General features: G+C 34.8%; 1 protein-coding gene across 1 annotated transcript; it reads right to left on the reverse strand.

Moving 5' to 3' along the window:
* Nucleotides 1–10046: 10046 nt before the first annotated feature.
* Nucleotides 10047–16328, reverse strand: LOC104543934 (coiled-coil domain-containing protein 102B-like; the record flags this gene model as incomplete). Its single annotated transcript, XM_010188653.1, has 3 exons — nucleotides 15723–16328; nucleotides 13872–14074; nucleotides 10047–10155 (listed from the first exon to the last, which is right to left on the reverse strand). Coding segments are annotated over exons 1-3 (918 nt in total), but the record flags the coding sequence as incomplete, so codon positions are not given.
* Nucleotides 16329–20769: the final 4441 nt, after the last annotated feature.

Raw genomic sequence — 20769 nt, forward strand, 5'->3', positions numbered from 1 at the left:
AGAATTATCCATAATGCCTGTCCAAAATTCCACTTCCATCAATTATCTAAAAATAATTAAAAAGAATTAAAAACTTTGGAGATCAGTAAAGAGAATAACAACACATCATGCACTCATTTTTACTGTAAAATTATGAAGTGCTTTTATGTTTTATCTTATTTAAAACTAAAGAGATATTTACATTTTTCAGGAAGATCAAAATAAAGGAAGTTTAAATACATACTAAAAGCTTCTTGTTGCATGGTAGCCATCTTCATTTTAATAGCAATTCATAAAAAGATTAAGACTAGAAAAATATCCAGACTCTCAGAGTCTACCAAGTTGTACAATACTGCTTATTTATGTCACGTTTTCATACATCATTAACAAGCTATTGCAAAAAATACCTATGAAACAGTTAGAACTAGAAAGGGCTATTAGAATAAAGATATACAAATATACATGTGAGAAATACAATCACTGATAACCATAAGATGTAAGGACAGTTCTTTCAAGTAGACATTCTTCTAGACTTGCCAGAAAAATATAAATGTTTGAATGAATATTTATATACAAATAGGAGCATGATTATTTTTTCTGATACATCTTGTGCTATTGTAGCTGCCTTATCTCCCACATGTCTGTTTTCATATTTACATAATTACATTTTATCCCATTGATCCCTACTATCTCAGATTCCTCCTGATTTAGTATAATGTGTAAATAAAAAATTCTGTATCCCCATTGGCCCCTGAAACAGATTTTAATGTTGAAGGAGAAAAGGTGTATCAGGTAAGCTATGATCTAGCTGATAATTAGAGTTAAGATTTAAAACTGAAGGGAAGTAGTTGGTTTCCTTCTGAAATCTAGGTCCATCAAATGAAATTAAAAGACAAAAATCTGCCTTAGTTACACTTGCAGGAGAAAGAAGTCTGCACTTGTACTATCTTCAGGATGAAAAATGGTCTACAATAACAATACTTGTCAGTGTCCAAAACTTGCTGGTAACCAGATTGACTGAAAGTTCTCCTATCAGAAATTGAAAATACATCTTACAGAGACAATACACTGCAGTGTTTAAATAATTACAATTAATGATTAAGAGGCTTGCAGCAAGTATATTTCATTCTGCAGTTAAATCAAATAAGCCTTAACAAAACTAGAACCACTGAAATGCATCAACAATCTCTCCAAGACACAGTAGCCCCATAAAGCTGTGGTCTGTAATTCTAAAGCCCTACTTAAAAGCATCTGAAAGAAAGTATCCTGAAATATATTACTCCTTTTTAGAAATAAATAAATAAATAAATAAATAAATAAATAAATTCTGCCACAAGGATTCAGGCTCCTTGGAATTCTGATTGTACATGTTGACAAATTTGCCAAGATATTTTACTTTTTTTAAGCTGATTTAATAATATCTTCTGGTTACAAATATCCTAACTATTAAGATACTGGTAAATATCCTAAAGTTTTTCCTCCCTTCCCCCATAAGGCCAAAGTGATGTGAGGCCTATTTACTTAATGAAAAAAATTAATTATAATTAAATTACCAATAGCAAATGGTCTATCAAGTTATTTGTTCCTTTAAAATTTATACTGTGTTTTTAGAACAAAAATACTCATACTGTCTTATTTTATATATAATCAAATCATATGTGCAATTTTATGCAGACACATCAGTTGGCCTTATAGCTAAATTGCATTACAGGCAACAGTAGATGTACTAAAAGACTTTATTACTTGACAAAAAAGTAGTTGATATCTTACCAGTAGTAATTTCCCATCTCCTCCTTTGAGGAGCTGAAGTTGGAAGAGACCTCCAGAGGTCTTCTTATCCAAACTCCCTAGCTCAAGCAGCATCACCCAGAGTCAGTTTCCCAGAGCGATGTGCAGATGGCTTTTGAGTATCTCCAAGGTGGGAGAGTCAGCAGCTGCTCTGGACAAATTGTGCCAGTGCTTGGTCAACCTCACAGAGTGTTTCTTGATGTTCAGAGGGGATCTCCAGTGTTTCAGTTTGTGTCCATTGTCTCTGATCCTGTCACAGGGCACCACTGAAAAAAGCCTGTCTCCATCTTCTATAAATATTCCCTTCAGATATTTAGAAACATTTATAAGATCCCCTGAACTTTCCTCTAGGCTGAACAACCCCAGTTTTCTCAGTCTTTCTTTATATGACTGATGCTCCAGTTCCCTCATCTTCTGAGTGGCCCTTTGCTGAACTCTCTCCAGTATGTTCACATCTCTCCTGTATGGGGAAGAGTAGTGGAACTAGCATTCCAGGTGTGGCCTCATCAGTCCTGAATAGAAGGGGAGTGTAATAAAATGTAATGTAATGAAACATTACTAGACTTTCTCTTTTGCCCAACCCGAACCTTATTTTCCAGCTTTGACTGGGATTAAGACCCTCCCACCTTTGGTCCACATGACAAAAACCCTCACAGTACATATATTTTTCCTGCCCTAACTTTCCTTGTGTTGTCCAATTTCAGCCACACTTTAACAGCACCTCTAGACTTTCTCTTTTTCTCAACCCTAACTCAAACTTCTGACTCAGACTGGGACTCCAAACCTCACCTTTAGAACTGACAGAATATTACTCTCAGCCTCACTTTCTCTGTGTTTCTCAGTTTAGACACTATTCAGATATATAGCCTCCTACCTCTATGACTTTACTGTATTTAAAAGTAATGCTCATGCTATAAAATTTACCAACAACTACTTCAGAGGTCATATTTGCCTTATTCTGCTGCACCAAAAAGAGGCTACACTAGTTTATTTCAGTAACTTGACTCTGCAAATTTGCTACGTGGCAAGAACATTCCCTTTTGTTATGGTCTTTCAGGTTATCCAGTATTAACTTTCTACTTGGATCCATTCCAGCCTACTTCTTCATACTAGCCGCTTTTATAGGTTTCCCAGTTCATTGAAACTGTTAATAAGCCAAACACTTTTTGTCCCATCTTCTATAAATCTGACGAGAGTGAGCCTCAGAATAATTCCTAACTGCAGAAACCAAAATTGAAGCCTTGGTTCTCATGAAGGAAAAGAGTAATCACTCACGAAAATAATTGCACATCTACATGAATAGAAAATACTTCCAACAGAATTATATACTGATAACTTTAATACTAGTCAACCTTTAAGTATCCTTTGAATTTAAGGATATTTTTTGAATAATGACAAAAAAACTCAGATTCAAGTGCTTCTCATAACTGGAGACAGAGACTGGATCTAAACTCCTTTGGAAACTAGTAAAAAATCTCATTTTAACTAATAATCAGCTGATCTAGGAAATGTATCTGAATTTCTTTTTTTAACTCACATTTTAATTTTTATATTTCACTACTGAGCACAGGAAAACTGGAGCTCTTAACATTCACAATAAAAGAACTTGTTTGTTTGTTTTACAAATAATAGAATGCTTTTTTTTCCCTGTTGATTGGATTATGACAGAACAGAGCAGGGGTGACAGTGGTAATAGATTAAACAAACTGCGTTAAAAAACCTAAGTAAATGGCAAAGATTTATTTAGGCATAGGCATTATAGCAATAATTTATCTTAATTTAATTTTATATCACAAAGGGCATCTAATTTGGAGCATTCTTAACCAAAAAGATCTGAAGCAAAGCATGAACTTTCATCTCTTAATTTGCCTCAGTGACATCTTAGCTATATACAACAAACTTCTTCCCAAAATAAGGAACTCAGGCTACTCCCTGGGAGAGTTGAGGCTCACTAATGAAAATCTTTTTCAACATAAATATAAAGAACAAATCTGTCAACTTGTATGCCTATGAGTAGAAATACATATACAGACTGTACTGGGAGCAAAAATAGGTTTCTATTCTATGCAAAAGGATGAGTGATTAAATTGTTAGTCTTAATTCTCAGAACAATGATAATTTATCTATAACTTACCAAAGATAATTTTAAAATTTGGTATTTTCACAGATACAGAGCATACAAATTTAATTGTAGTCCAGAGTATAATGTCCTGCTTCACTTTGCTTCAAGTAGTTATCTATTGCTGTATGTTTAGTAATGTTATTAGTTTATTATTAGTAACTAATTCAGGGACTAGAATAAGCCATGATCCACTCTAATAAGCACTGCAAAAGGAAAGTGACAACCCTTAATCAAAAAAATACGTGGATTTGTCAGAAGATTAATATAGGCATGCATAAAATCACACAAAACCAAAAGCAAACAGAAAAATGGGTAATGCTTTTCTTATTATTATTTAAGTTTTGTTTGCCGTACAGAAGGTGAACACCTCTCCGTTTCCACCCAGTTTCTATCCTGACCTTCCATTCTGACTTTATATTGCTTTACTGAGCCAAATATATAGATAAATAAGGAACTGTAAGAAAACAGTAAATCAACAGTGGTCAGCATGATTGGAAGCACTCAATGCAAGTTCAAATTGAATTTCCTAGACTGGATTGGTATGATGTGCTGCAGACCAAAACACTGTTCAACCCAACCTACTAGAAATTGTTATATTAAAGATATAACAATATTGCTAATTGATGGACAGGAAAAGAAAATACTAAGTAAAATTATCTCAGTTTACAGTACCTTTTTCAATGTAACTGCTAATGAATCTTACCAACAATACATCAATAACAACAGTAACAGTCAAAGTACATTACATTTAAGTCAGGAACTATGTAAGATCACTTATCTTACAGACGAACAGTGTTGACTTTTCAGATTAATGTTTAAGTGGTGCTGGGAATAGGATGTTTGCTGTAGTTGTAGATCTCTAAAAATAAGTATATCTTAGATTACTAGAATACCAAATAGTGTAAAACCAGATTAGAATTTGTAATCATTACTTTCCTGTAGGCTAAACAATCCATATCAACATACTTAATAAAAATATGCGAGTCTGATTAGTTATAATATTAAATTTTCAGGAAAATCAAGATTACATCAAAGTTGCTTGATGACTACCAAACTATCATAACAATGTTACTTAAGTGCAGTTAATTTGTACTATACACAAGATTCTAAAAGCTGCCATGTTCTGGTGCAGTGTGATTTCTCCTTGAAGAAAACCCTATACTAAAAAGGATAGATTAAATCAGTATTTAGGCTGGTTTTCTCCTCTGAACTCAAAGTTTAACAGGATTCAAGAAATACCGTCATGGACTTTATTCAAAGAAATTTTAAATTGTTGTGTAGCTTAGACTTCAGATAAATCTGGTATAGAACATTGCCTCCATGCAGCTCTCTTTTCAGAGTATGAACCTGAAACACACAGCTTTAATCACTTGATCTAGATAAGCAATTACACAAGATAATTTCCATAGCTCAACAGTCTGGTGACAAGTGCCTGTAAAAAAAGTTCCACTGTTTTGAATATGGTTTATATGACAACTCTTCTGTTTTATCCAAACCATACCTACAATAACAGATTATCTTGGTATTTCAAAGTTACAAAAGTCCCTGAAGAATCTTCTGGTACAGTTTTTAATCACCTGTTACTACACTGCTTAAATTAGGAACTTATCCAATTTCATTTTCATCAGCAGATTTCTCATTGACTTCAGGTTATCACTCATATTGTTGCTGTAAGAAAAATGCAGTAATCCAGGTCCCTTCCAATCCCTAAAGTTCTGTGATTCTGTGATAAACAAGGAGAGGTTTTTTTATGTAACAAAAAAAACATAATTATTTTTTCCTAAGATTGAATCCTTTGTTTCAAAGTGAAAATATAATGCTTCAGTGCTCTCGTGGTTTAACCCAGCAGGCATCTAAACACTGCACAGTCACTCAGTCACTCAGTCACTCAGTCACTCACTCACTCCTCCCCTCACCAGTGGGGAGGGGGAGAGAATCAGAACAATAAAAGTGAGAAAAACTCATGAGTTGTGATAAAGAACAGTTTAATGATAACACTAATCAATTGTAATAAAAATAGAAACAATGATAATAAAACAATCAAAATTATACTCAGCTCACAGCAGCAGCCACATTGAAAGATATTTAAAGATATTCCTTTGTCTCTAGTGCAGAATCAACAGTGCTGGTGACTTATCTTAAACTGCAAAAACGAGGAAAAATCAAAATATCTCGGTTTAAGATACAAAATTTTAGTTTAGTCTGTTTCTTTTAATCTAAGTAACTTCTCATATTTATGTTCCAATAGGCTTTAAGTAACAATTAGTGTGATTTTTGCCTCATATTCCCCAATCTGGGCTATGATTTTCCCTCATTAACTAGCAACACACTGGGCAGCAGAGAGTAAGGGCATGTTCTGTACTTCAGTTGCAGAAAATTATTTTAAACAGCACGGAAGTCACTACCTATAGTGCCATTTGTAAGTCTACAGTGCACACCAGTGGAACTTAGCGGTATATGCATTTTTTAACTGTTTTCAGTATAATGTAGAATTGCTTCGTAAATATTCCATCTTTCTTAACTTTTAAACCATCAGAAAAAAACACGTCCTTCAGAAATGATAAAGACAGTTATAAAATATTGAGAATGATTTGCAAAGAGGGTAAACAAGAATGTTTTATTGTGCACAATATAGGGTTAAATGAGCATTCTAAAACCTAAAACTTTAACAGTCTTGCTAATTATAATCCTGTGATTACAAACATCAGGGCAACACACCAAGGATTTTGCTCTGTTTTATGAAGAGTCCAAAGACCTAACTAATCAGACTCAGATACACTTTTTGTGTCATTCAAAGTGTAAAATTATTTAATTCATCTGTAAACTAGGCTGTGTCTGACAAAATCATACAGCCCATTTCTACAGATTATTATGAACATTCAACTAGCAACATCAATGATGTCAAGATTTTTCATGTTTTCATGAACTTAAAGATTTCTCTTTTTTTCCTACAAAGATTATTTTAAAAATAAATGTATCTAATGTCAACACCCTCTATTCAATGGTTTTAAAGACTTGATTTTTGCCCTTTTGTGGATTCTCAGGCAAACACAACAATAATGCAGGTGAAATTTTATACTGAGCATTTGCTTCATCCATTTTAAAAATAAGAAAGTGTTTTACAGGTGTGAATAGATTATTTGTAATATAAATGAAAAACAAGGTGTAGGAAATATTACTTTTAGTATTCCACTAAGAGTTGCAAGCTCTTGTAGAAGTAGAACTGAAACCTATGAAACAGACAGTGCATACAAAATGTTTTTGACAACTAGGAAATGTAGACACATAAATCTTAACTTAATATGTAATCTTACGGACTCAATATAGTGTAACAAGATCATAAATAGGTGTCTTCAAAAGCTCCAAATGTATCTAACAATCTCTGACACTGATAGTATTGTTAGGCCAAAATTTCACAATAATTTATAAATCAGGCTCCAGGTAGCACAATACATTTTTCCTGTCAGATTTTCAAATTTTTCACTGACAATAACCTTTTCTGGTGATCCAGAATCTAGTTGTAAATAGTAATATGTAGTAAGTGACATTCACACAAGCATCACCAACACAGAAGTTTTGTTTTTATTTCAATAAAGGAAGAATTATCACTTACAAAAAAGCCACAAATGTAAGTAATTCCATTTACATTAGTCAGGTTCATCAAGATCAATGATTTCCTGTAATTTAAAAACTAGAAAACTAGATGTGTAAATCTTATAAATCTGAGAAGAAAAATGGAATGCTTAAAATATGACCTCCTGTTAGCAATTAAAGCAATTCAGTGTGTTCCCAAGAAAAAAAGCAGCAATACACATACATGTGTATATGCATGCACATATATAAAAATCAGAAACTATCAAACTCCAACTTCGTCTCAGTAAGTTTTTACATCTTGTTTTTCTACTCCTGCTGACAGTGCCATAAAACATAAAGACTACATTTCTGAAGCAAAACAATTAACTAAACCTATCTAAATTTTTTCTGTTGTGCAGAAGTGCAAGCTAAAGAAGACAAGCTAAAATTCCTACTTAATGAGCAAGCAGAAAATAAAGGACTAAAATATGAAGGAACTCAAATATGACAGATAGATGTTAATTTGTTGCTGTTGATGTTCATCTATGAAGGAAATTCAATTTACATATGCACATCATTGTAACTAGATCCTGGAATTCAATAGATTGCTTCCAATCTTCTCCAAAACATGAAAATAAAGCTACTTACTTTTCCTGGATTATTCCAAACCTGAGATGTTTGACTTATAGAAAATTTTAAATTCTATATCATTGTTCTGAAAGCTAAATCTTGAAAGCTGCAGAGCAAGTATTTCTTAGTGTTCTACTAAAGAACCTGGATTGAAATGAACATTTCTTTCCTAATGTCATTCCTACGTAACCAGGTAACGTTCTTAAACTACTCCTTTGTAGGCTTATCTCCTTTATAAAACTGTATTGCTATCTGGCAACAGAACTCCACCAAGAGTTCCCTGCTAAGCTATATCAATCTCCTTACTCATATATCTGTTCTCCTGAGTATTAGGACAGACCTTTGGTGCACTTGGAAGATGCTGTACTTCAAGACCTGCCAGTTTTGGTGAACTCCTTTGCTCACCAGTCAGAGCTGCCGAGGTCTCTACTGTGCAAGCAGCAGTAACCCCAGCTAATGCTGGAGGCTGTGCCATGGAGTGCGCCACTACCGTTGCAGATGTGTCTCATGCTGTCATCAGTTTCCAGCCGTCTCCCACAAGCAAACTACTGGACAAGCCATTGTGTGAGAGACTGAAAGAGTTAATGCCTCAAACATTGTGGCAGGACAGGCTTTGCATAACAATAGCTGCAAGTTCTGCTCTGCAAAAAGAAGAAAAGTGCTGGAAGCTAGGGGTGCAGGGGCGCCTGCCTGCCCAAGGACTCAAGGCAGTTTCAATGTGGGGAAGGGGCTCATGACTACCCCCCCACACACATGGTGGTGTCTGTTCAGCAGCCTTGAGGACCTGGACTGTATAAAAGGCACTGGCTCAGGGAGCCACGCGCAGCGCTCACCATGCACCCACCACCAGAAGATTGCCCTGCCGTCATCATCATCACCGAATCCAAGGGTGGTGATATCTTTATTTATCTTTTTCCTGTCACTCTTTTCTTACAAAAGGCACCCACTAGGAACCCACACTACCAGCCGCTTTTACATTTTCCAAATTGTTAACCTGGAAAAAGAAAAGCGTTGGTCTGTGGTGTTTTAGGAGATGCCTTGGTGGCAGTACAACAGTAAAAAAATATGACCCGACAAGCAGAAGGGGGAGTATCCCTCAAAGATATACATCTTTTTCCTGTCACTCTTTTCTTACAAAAGGCACCGAGTAAGAACCCACCCTACCAACTGCTTTTATGTTTTCCAAATTGTTCACATTAAAACGTTTAATTGATCGTTTAGTGTCGCTCACCTTAATTTAGCCCGAGGGGTTTTACAGAACTTTAGTTGCCACCTCCTGCCTCTGAGGTGGGCCGAGACACCACTGCGCCCCACAACCACACCTGGGACATGTGTGCCAAGCCTGGCAGTTACAGAGCTTTCCACCAGCACCACCTGAATGGGCACTCAGCTCTCTTTAACCAGGAAACACCCGTTTTGGCAGCCTAGATCTCAGGATGCCTCCACTGCCTCTGAGAATGCATTCCCCTTCATTGCCAGGCTGCCATCCCCACCATGCCCACTCAGTAGCCTGGGGGCAATGTCCTCACAGTGGTGGAATGTCCTCACACACCACCTTGCCCTCCATGGGCCTCTTCTTCCTGAACAGAAGTCCAGCTAGACTGCAACTGTGGCTTGATGTACATCAAGGCCACCACTTTCACCGCACATCAGGATGGGGCCTTCCCCGTGCAGTCCTTTCCTGTGAGACTATGGAGTCAACCTAGTGTGCCCCTCACAGCTTCCTAGCAGCAGTGCTGCCAAGACAGCACACAGCAGCTGTACTGAGGCTGGACTTCTCTGCACACCCTGGTCAGGTCCCTTCTCCCAGGCTACAGGGATAAATCAACCATTTATCAACTATTTATCACTGTCATAACCTTAGATATTATTTTATTCTTTGTTACAACACAGGAAACCAGAAATCTCAATTTTGGTTCTTAATCCACGTGATAACAATGTACTGCTAAAATACCTGTTTTGAGCTTTCCAGCTTGGTTTGTCTCAGTTGTTCATATTTCCATTTCCAAAGAAATAATTCATTTTCTATCTTTTCCATTTCTTTTTTGAGAAACATGTTCATTCTGAAAGAAAAGTCAGCATTACATCTTTAGAAGTTGACAACAAATTACTCTGAATTTCCTTTTCATAGTTTGAGTTATATTTTACTGCCTTTGTCAACCATACATCTGCTTTTTATTAATAAATTATATTATCATCATACAATTATTCCAAGAGATTTACCAAAAACAATAGCTAAAGACATCAAAGAAATCCAGTAGTATAGAATTAAAATTTTACATGAAATAAAATTTTGGAATAACCTGAAGAAAACTTGGAAGTGGATCTTAGTTAGTGATTCAGATCACCTAATATGTGGTGACCTAATTGATGTCTGTGTAATTGTTTCTCTCACATCCCTCTTCTCTCTCCACTGCAGGTTCCACAGCAGTTTTTTTTTTTCCTCTTAAATATGTTAACACAGAGACACTACCACCATCGCTGATTGGCTCGGCCTTAGCCAGAGGTGGGTCCATCTTGGAGCAGCTTCAAGCAGCTTCTCATAGGAGCCATCCCTGTAGCCTCTCTCCCATTACCAAAACCTCACTACATAAACCCAATACACCACCTATTTTAACTTCTTATTATCTAATTAAATCACAGAATTACACAGAATGGTTGAGGTTAGAAGGGACCTCTGGAGGTCATCTGGTCTAACCTCCCTGCTCAAGCAGGGTCATCTAGACTTGGTTGCTCAGGACCATGTCCAGATGGCTTTTGAATGTCTCCAAGGATGCGGATTCAGCAGCCTCTCTGGGCAACATATGCCACCCTCAGGTCACCCTCACAGAAAAAAAGTGTTTATTGATGATCAGACAGAGCCTCCTGCATCCATTGTCTAAGTCTACCCATTCAGCCCTAAGCAATTCCTCCTTGATATTGTCAGCTACCAGTATAGTTGGTGAGCTTTTGGATTTTAGACAAGAGAAATGCTTCTAAGTTCAAAGTGGAAGAAATTAAGATTTGAAATTAGAAGACATTTAAATGAGAGCACTAATCAAAAGATGACTGAAGATTGCTACTTTGGGCAAATGATTCTTTAAAGTGCTGAACAACTCATAAGGTCTTTAATTTCCACTCATGTCAGTGGGACCTCAAATCTGTATGTGATATAAACCATAGTGTCCAGTAGAGGATTTTGGTGTGTGATTTTACATTGTAAACCCAACCCTGAAATTCTTTGTAAGTCAAAACATAAACTTTGAGCTCTATTATTTTGTTAGAGCTCCTTTTTTAATTTTGTAAAGCCTGACCTGTGGCTTAAGGGTGTATTGGCATTACTGAAGATAGCCCTAAACATAACGCATGAAGCATAGGTCCTCTGAGCATGAAGATGCAAAACATCTAATGTAGAGATTAGTCAGGTAACTAAGGGCAAGTCCAAACACTGGATCTGCATGAGCTAACTTGACTTTGGAAAGAATGTGGCCACAATTCTGGAGTACTGCATGTAAACCTGAAAAAAACCCATGAAACTGATGAGAAGTCCTCTGCTGAATGAGTAAGACCATACTGACTGCCAAGGTAACCTTTGGCCTTGGGGTTCAAGCTGTCTATGATCCAAGCTTACTTTTGATGCAGCACAGCTGTGTGTCCTTGGCTCAGGTTTAATGAGAAAATTGCTAAGTTGTGAGGAAGAATCTGTGAGAAACTACTTAAGCTAGAGCCATGCAAGATAAGAAAAGTAAAAACGCAAATAAAGTGAGATTGTTGAGATAGTCATTATTAACAGCTCCAGCACCCAGGTGTAAAAATACTGACACGAACAAGTATAAAACCCTGACAGGAAAAACTGGGAAACTGGAGACTCAGCAGAATATGCCTATTCTGGTAAGCAGTGCAGACCAACCCTTTCTGAGCTGACAGATGATAGCCTGTCCAACAAAGACTCATAGGATGTCTCAAGAGAAAGGTGACTATGCTAATGCTTATCCTAGTAACATTATTCCTAGCTATTTATTGTGTGCATTGCAAAAAATATTGCTTCATGCTTTTAAGTTGCATAAATTCTGATTAGAGAACATCTTTGCACATGGGAAATGTTGCTCAAAATGACCTAAAGAGGGAGATGTTATACCAATGTCCACTATTATGTGGAAATCACTGCTCTGTGAGCATTTGCTGCCTGAAGTTGGCACTACCAGATGTTACATGGTGTAGACACGCCATTTCTTACCATGTACCTGTAAATTTATTATGGTATACCACACTCAGTATATATGTAGCGATTAATGGCAAAATCTGTCTCTCTGAAGTACAGTTGCAAATTGGCTAGAGAGGGACATGAAGAAAGAAAGAAAAAAAACAACCAGGAGGTAGAACCAGAGTTTATTAAAATCTTGTTTAAAAAGTCATTAAAAAAACAAGAGCTGAAAAATTATCCTTGTTCTAGAAGGAAAGTTTTATATATGTATTTATACTGTGATTGCTGTTGAAAAATGAAGTACCTAGTACTTTGAATGTTTCAACCAGAGGAAAATGGATATGTGAGGCTTCAATCTTTTAACCTGCGTATATAAATATCAAGACAAGCTGGAAAATTAGGCATTCTAGGACTTTTGCTTCCACAAAAAACTAAATGCTTTTTAGTGAGATAGAACATATCTCTGGTCATCTGCTACAATATGATTCAAATAAAAAAATATTGTATGTTTTCTACAGCTATCTAACTCATATAACAGAGTATAGTAAATACTAGTTAGGAATTATTTTTTTTTTTAATTTTACTTTTTTTACTCAGACTTGTACTATCTATAGGACATTTGTGAAAAAAACTGTCAGAAAAGAGATTCTGCATCACATTGTACCATTACACTCTCTGAACGGAAACTGTTGAACAGATTTGCAGTATGGGGGAATTTTCTTCCTTTTCATTTTCTAATTCACTACAGATGATTCTGAAGTTACAGTCACATAGTGCTTGACGTCTCCTACATCATACATCACATATTGTGTGTTTCCTTGGAAAACCTTTTTGGTGTGATTCAATCTTGCTCAATACTGATCATCTATACAAAACATCAAGGAAATCTTACCGACACAGAGACTCACATGCTAGCATATAGTATGTAATTGACATATGAATTATTTTTGATAGCCAAAATGCAGATTTACTGTTTATGTGAGGTAAATCTGATATGATACAGCAAGCATGCCAAAAGTGTGTTATTTTTTCTCTGTTATCTCCTTTACATATAGATCTTACTATATATTATGAGGTCAAGATTAACAGCATTATGCAGCTGCATTCATGTACATTCAAAAACTGCCTTAAGTCATTCTGCAGTTAGACTTTTTCAAAGTTTGCTGGTAAAGTAATTGTTATCATGCAAAAAAGCACTCCAATAACTGAGCATAACATACATTAGATACCACTGCATTGATACTAAATTGCTAGTAAGTATAATTTTGTAATTAACTGTACATTTTTAATAGTTCTGTATGAACCACTTCTTATTTAAGTGACAGACAAGCCAAGGAAAACAATAAACACACTATTATGAAATATTTACAAAATGAGGAAAACATTGATTTTCAATAATATTAAAAAAAACCCCAAACCCTTATGTTGAATTTTCTCTCTAAATTCTTACAATTACTTGTAAATAGCAATAATAAAGTTTAGAATGAGACCATGTTTGCTATAAATGCAAATATCGCAATATCCATTTTATAAAGCATCTTAAACCCCTTCTTTTTTAATAGAGATTCCCTTCAGTGGGATATTTTTTCCACTTACTCTGTTTCCTTCTGTAAGATTTTCTGCATGTCTGCCAAATGCATATGCAAGACAGAAACATGTATTAAATAATTCTCTGTTGTCTTATCCGTATTGTCCAAACGGTATTTAGGTTCCTCCAAAAAGATGTTGGGAAAGGAATCCGGAGGCTTTGGAGTGATTTTTTTGTTGTGGTAGCTTTGGTCTTTGATTATCTCCACATCCTGAGAGAACATAAAAATATGACACCTTAGAAAAATAAAGGGAAAGTTTAATGTAATTTCTGCAGAGACTACCAAGTCTCTTGTAGACATTTAAGTCACATCAGACACATATTTCATATCTTCTGTTGTTACAAGCTTCATATCCAAAATATTTCTAATGTGACTTTACTAAAGAGATAGATTCCAGTTATCATTAGTTGGCTATAATTACAGTGAAGACAGAATCCTTGAACTAAAAGAAACCAGGAAAGCAATTTACAGACAATATATTGAGAAAACTTACATTCAGAACTCTTAAACTTCTACTGTAAATCACATAGAAGCAGTTGATGGACTAACAGAAGTCTTGTATAAGGACCAAATTTACCTGCATAGCATACCAAATTGGATCCTACTCAGAAACTAAAAGCATTATAATATCTATTTTGAAAATACATTATTTGCATGGAAAACATAAGCAAAACTAAGAACAATAAGAAAAAAATATAAAATACATATTTATTAGGAAGAATTAACATCTCTTACAAACAAGTTTTCTTTAGAAATGTATTTTTTTAGCACTTTTAACGAACTGTGTATAAAAGCTAATCTCATTTTAGCAAATTACCAACAATCTTATTTTATACCACTCGTTCTTTTGAGTCTTTAGAAGAATGCCTGAAATCTACATCAGAAAATACTAGAATCTGTTGACAAGATAAGACTGTTTTCCCTTCATATATACATTTGTCTGCCCCAAAATATGAAAGGCATGTATTTTTTGGCCAAATTTATTCTCAGTACTAACACTATGGTAGGGTTTTTTCATAATTCACAGGATTATAATGTAATTTATGTTTATTACAGAGTGAGTGAAAATTCTGATACATTCATGCCTAGGATCCTGACAATTTTCATTGAACTGGAGTAAAAAATTTCCTATGTCCTACAATGCAGGAAAAAAATATTCCTACATCTACAATGACTGCTATCTATCAGACAAATAATATATATCGTTTTTACATGGTGTTGTCTATGTAGACTATATAATACATGCCAAGGCACAGAATTAAAACTGGTAAAACATAGTTCCATTTTGATTAATATAACTGGTTCCTTTGTATACAACTAGGAGCTGTATTAAACCATACTCGTACTTGGTTCTTTAATTCTGCATAACAACTTATTTGCTCTCCTTATCAAACAAAATATTTTGTGGCTTTCCAGAATAATTTGCCTCACCTCTTCCTGCATTACAGAAGTTGCATTAAGGGAGAATTATTGTATTTTATTTTATTAAATGGTTTTTTTTATTCATTTAGGGAGTATTAAATGAATTTTTCTTTTATTTTATTCATTTATTGTCTAAAATTATATTATTTTATAACAGAGGTAATCTGTTACCTTAAAATATGAGAGTCAGAACAGTGCTCTAAGTCATTGGATATAACAGTCAGCCTCCGTTACTTTAATGTTTAGACGTAGTTGAAAGGTATGAACTGTTTTTCATATTTCTCTATATTAGGAATATTACATGGGTGAAAAAGTAGTTTTACTATTGAATAGATAAGGTAGCATTTTGGTCAAGAACCTTGAAAAACCACAATTCTACATACATATCTATAATCTCCCACTTCTTCAGGAACTAAAATATTTCCCCATTCTTTACCTTCTTTGTGTCTTCTGCCTCAGAAGTCTTGTCAGTTTTGTTCAGTTCTTTCACTGGTTCTTGTTCCAGAAATGTTAGCTGATTTAAGTATTTTTTAATATAAGATATTTCTGAGCAACTGAATTCTGTTTTCCAAGCGGATACATTTTCTAAGTTTTCCTTCTCACTTACTAAATGTAGATTTTTTTTTTTCAGCATACTTAGTTCTTTTACAGCATTGTCTAATTTGATTCTCAATTGTCTTGCTTCCTCTTGGGCTTTATTTCTTTCTGCTCTGACTTTGCTCCATTTCTCCCTCCAGTTAGCGGTACAATCTGACCACCAGTGCATGGTCTTCTCCATTTGGGCAGCTCTGGCTTTGACTTCTTCTAGTTCCTGAATTCTTACTGCTTCAAAAATTTCCCAATCACTGCTGTAATTCATATGCATATATGGATAATGTGATGAATATGGGTAGAAACTTTGAGATGACAGATTTGAATTACAAAGATGGCCACATGATTGGCAATGTCCAGCCAATTGATAAGGTTGTCTTTGCTGGGTCTCAAAAACCAGTTTCTCTTCCATTAGCTTCTGAACAGAGCCTAAATTTGTATTTTGATTCATAATCTAATATCACTCCTAAAAAAAAAAAGACAAAAAAAGACAATAATTTAGGTTCCCTCAATTAAATTATACGAATAACCTCAAACAGTAGTTTATTTTACCTCTATATTGATGAGGTAATAACACTGTTGATGTATTGGAAATGCACTTCATCAACAAGTAATAGCTGTTAAAATATATTTTATGTAATACTCTTTGAGTACAGCATATTCAGACATACTTGTTATTTGATTAGGAATTGTTAACAAAGGAAGTGTCGTTAAATAATTATACTGCTCTCAAAATTTCTTGAGTCTAAAGACATCAAGCAAAAAAAAATATAAAAAAATAATAGATATATATATAAAATGTTTAGTAAGAAGAAAGTATTTGTCTAGAAACACAATCATAGATTCACTTGCCTTCTTTCTCAAACTGTGAAACTTCATACTAGGTAAAACTTACCATATAATTTGCCAACCAAGGAGAAAAAAAAATAATCAAAAAAACAACTAAACTTTGGTTTTTCTTTGTTTCATGAGAAAAATGAAGCATTTTTATAGTGGTCTTCATTTTGCTATTTACATTTCAGAAGCTTTCCAAGAAGTATATTCTTATATAGTTCTTGAAAGGGTAGCACTAGCCTACTGTACTGTATAGCCTACCTCATGTTGATATGACTCTGCTAGTAAATCTTGTTGCGTTCCTTTTCTTTATTTATCTGCTATTACTCATTCAGTTCAGAGGAAAAACAATGTCTCAGAAATTGCTTTCCCACCCCAGTGCTGAGAAAATGTGGACAGTGTGTACAGACTAGTCATGTATACATTCTTGTTTTGCCCTTTGAGTATCTTTAAAAAAACAAAACCAAAAATAAACTAAAAATATTACTTTACCAGTAGAAGAGTAAGTTCTTTAAAGTTAAAAAAAAGTTTCTATATTCCAACATCCATTTTTTCAGCTTTTCAGTGTTTTCCAAGACATTTATTTGTCATTTGTTAGAAGCTTCTGGAGAACTATTGTAGTCAAATATGGGTATGAGAGAAAAGAACAAAAAGGACAGTAAAAGACTCCAACTTCCTTAATGATCACTATCTGATGTACAACCCCCACAACACCACCACACAGATGTAGAACAGCTGCAGCCAAAGCTTGATCAAGGTCTTTTTCTTTCTACTCCCAGAAATTCTTGGGAGAAAAAAAACAACAAGCAACCCTGTTACTCTATTCCAAATAAGATACATCTCTACATACTGTTTATTATATAAAGACAAACACGATGTAAAAAGACTTCCCCATAGAATGGATTCAGAGAGTACAGTTAAATTGTATTTATGAATTCATTGATAAAGCCAAAATGATCCAACTAAATAAATGAAACAGTGAAAAGCCTAGAAAATAGGACTACATTCATTATCTCTGTTTTAATATGCTTTTAGAATACAGCATAAGCACATTAAGCTTCTTTGTTCACCATTTCTTAGAGATAGCAGGGTTGATGCTGCTGATGTAATTCTCACACATACACTTTTTCTAATGAAGTACTAGTCACCTAATAACACACACTATGCTTGCTCAAGGTTTTGATTAAACTTATCTCAGGTGAAAAGAAAGATTTCTTAACTGGAAGATAGTGAAGGGAGATCTCTTACTATCGAACAATTGTTTGCTATTTAATTTTGAAGTAAGATCTGAGGAAACACAATCCATGAAGGCAGCACAGACTGAGATCTACCCCTCTGGGGAGCAGCTCTATGGAAAGGGAATCTGGGAGTCCTGGTGGACAACAGGATCAATATGAATGAAGAGTGTGCTGGCAAAGAAAGCCAACAGGATGCTGGATTGCATCAACATATCACCAGCAGCAATAAAGAAGTCATAATCTCATTTTACTCAGCACTTGTCAGACCACACCTGGAATACTGTGTTCAGTTGTGGTCCCTGCTATGCAAAAAGTATGTGGACAGGCTGGAGAGGGCCCAGAGAAGGGCCACAAAGATGATCAAAGGACTGGGAAGCCTGCCATATGAGGAAAGGCTGAAAGAACTGGATTTATTCAGTGTTAAGAAAAGATGGCTTAGGGGAAAACTTATGACCATGTTCCAGTATTAAAAGGATGGCTACAAAGAAAATGGAGACTCCCACTTTCCCAAGTAGTCACATGGCAAAGACAGGGGTAATGCATATGAGATTCTTCTGGGAGGGTTCTGATTGAAAACAAGAAGAAAATTTCTCACAATGAGAGCAATCAATAATGTCCCCATTGAAGCGGTGGATTCCCCAACATTGGGCACTTTTAAGATTCAGCTGGACAAGGCCATTCTGCCTAGACCATTCTTTTGCCAAGGCCAGACCAGATGTTTCTTGAGGTCCCTTCTAGCCTGGCATTCTATGATTCTAAATTTTATCACTGAAGCATAGAAGAAGTGATGAAGCCAAATTCTGAAAAATAAAAAAATGAAAGTTAACTAAAGTCTATGATTCGCTAAAGGCTTTTCTGATCACTATTTCTTCCATGGGATTTTTTTCTATGCAATTTAACTGAGAAGTATTTTCCCTTACTGAAAACAATAGAGTTGTACAAAAATGCAATGTTTCTTTGAAGTCTTTAAGCAAGGGGCAGAAATGGCCTCTTATCTTAATAAACACCTTATAATTTATTATTACATTTAATATGAGAGAGAATGTGAGTATATAGAATGTGGGAAGCATGATTCATTACTTATTCTGATTTATTTATTTAATAATAAACTCAAGAAAAATAAATCACACTACTGTTTTTAATTTGTTGAATTTCCATTTCACTTTATAGTGAAAAATCATAGTGAAAAATTGACAAGTCTTTTCCGTACAGCCCTGGTTTAACTGCAGTAAAAGGGTGTTTTCTTACTAACATTAATGAAAGTAGGATTCTGTTTTGCAGAAGTGGTGTACTTTCATGACCAGTGTAACCCAGCAAAAATCCACTGCTGCTGAGAAGACAGCTCCTCCTTTCTCACATATGCACCTGCATGTTCTTTACTAAGTAATATTTCCTCTTACTAAAAGAAGTAATCAGATCAAACTGATAACAACATATGCAGCTAGTAATTTTGCAGCTTCATCAATGCCCTCATATTTCATTAGTGGCTGCATAAAACCTAATGTTTCCACAAAACATGGCTTGAAAATATGAGATGGAAAGAAAGTAGGAATGTTCCTTTTGACAGCATCACAGAACTGCATTCAATTTATGTAGCTAGTAGAATTACATAAGTAATATCCAGGGAGAAACTGTCAGGAGTTTGTGGACAAAACAAAAAAAAATAATCTATATATTGTATATAAGATTATACTTGAAATATGGTATTTGACTTTTGTGAGACTGTATGAAACTGATAGCAGAAAATGTACTTCAGTGATGAGTAGAGCAGATTTGCCCTCTTCTGGAGAAACGCCTTGGAAAAGAACTTGTTTTCAGCTAAAGTGAGTTTTTGCCTACAAACTTGCTTTCTTGGCAAACAACTATAATGTATCGTGCTGAACCATTATGGTAACCCTGAACCATTATGATAACCTGTTAGGCTAGTCAGCCTCTATGACCATGGGTGATGAAAGCAGATGAACTATCCTTTAAACTGCCACACATCATTGTAATAGTATTTCTAAACTTCTTTTAAAAAAAAAATACGTTGAAGAAAAATCCTAGAATGTCTATAATTGGACATTTTACTGTAATGTTTATATTTTCTGCAGATATTTGTCACAAACAAATTCATTTAATCAGAAGAATATTATCTTCCTGCGAGTGATAAAACATAAAGCTAATAGCATCAAGGATTAATGCAGCTAGTTTAATATTCATGTCTGCACAGAGCAAATCTGTTGCTAAAGGGTTGTAGAGCAACTCTGATAAAAAGAGTAATAAGAATTCTATTTCAACTGTGAACAAGTAAGACTTGTGCTTGTATCTGTTTTTAAAGAAATAGACTAAAATATTAGTCTTGAAAAGAAGCAATGTGTTAATTATTATAAAAGTGACTGCAATGGTCAGAATGTCAGAGTTCCAGAAGAATGATTAGCATGGGCTTTTTTTACACTTCACAGTAATCTGATTGTCTGTTTCCTCAAAAATAGTGCACTGATAAAAAATCATAATTAAAAAAAGTTTAATGGAAGACTGTTGTAATACTGAATCAGTTGATACTGAATCTTTAATCATCTCTATCGTTGCAAGGATACATTAAGACCTTTTATCTTCTATGGTATATGACCACCTCATATAAAAATAGTTCATGGTAAAATATCAAATATCTACATTGAACTTTGAAAACTCTAATCTATAGAATGTTGCCAATCTTCTGGGGGGAATAAGAATAGTTTCTAAGGTATATGTTAAAGAAAAGAAGAAAGATATGTGTTAATATTGTTACAGACACAGATCTCTAAACAGCAGAAGTTTCACAAGTCTGAAAACTAGGGA

This window comes from Mesitornis unicolor, unplaced genomic scaffold (genome assembly GCF_000695765.1).
Source record: "Mesitornis unicolor isolate BGI_N332 unplaced genomic scaffold, ASM69576v1 scaffold5307, whole genome shotgun sequence".
Taxonomy (NCBI): domain Eukaryota; kingdom Metazoa; phylum Chordata; class Aves; order Mesitornithiformes; family Mesitornithidae; genus Mesitornis; species Mesitornis unicolor.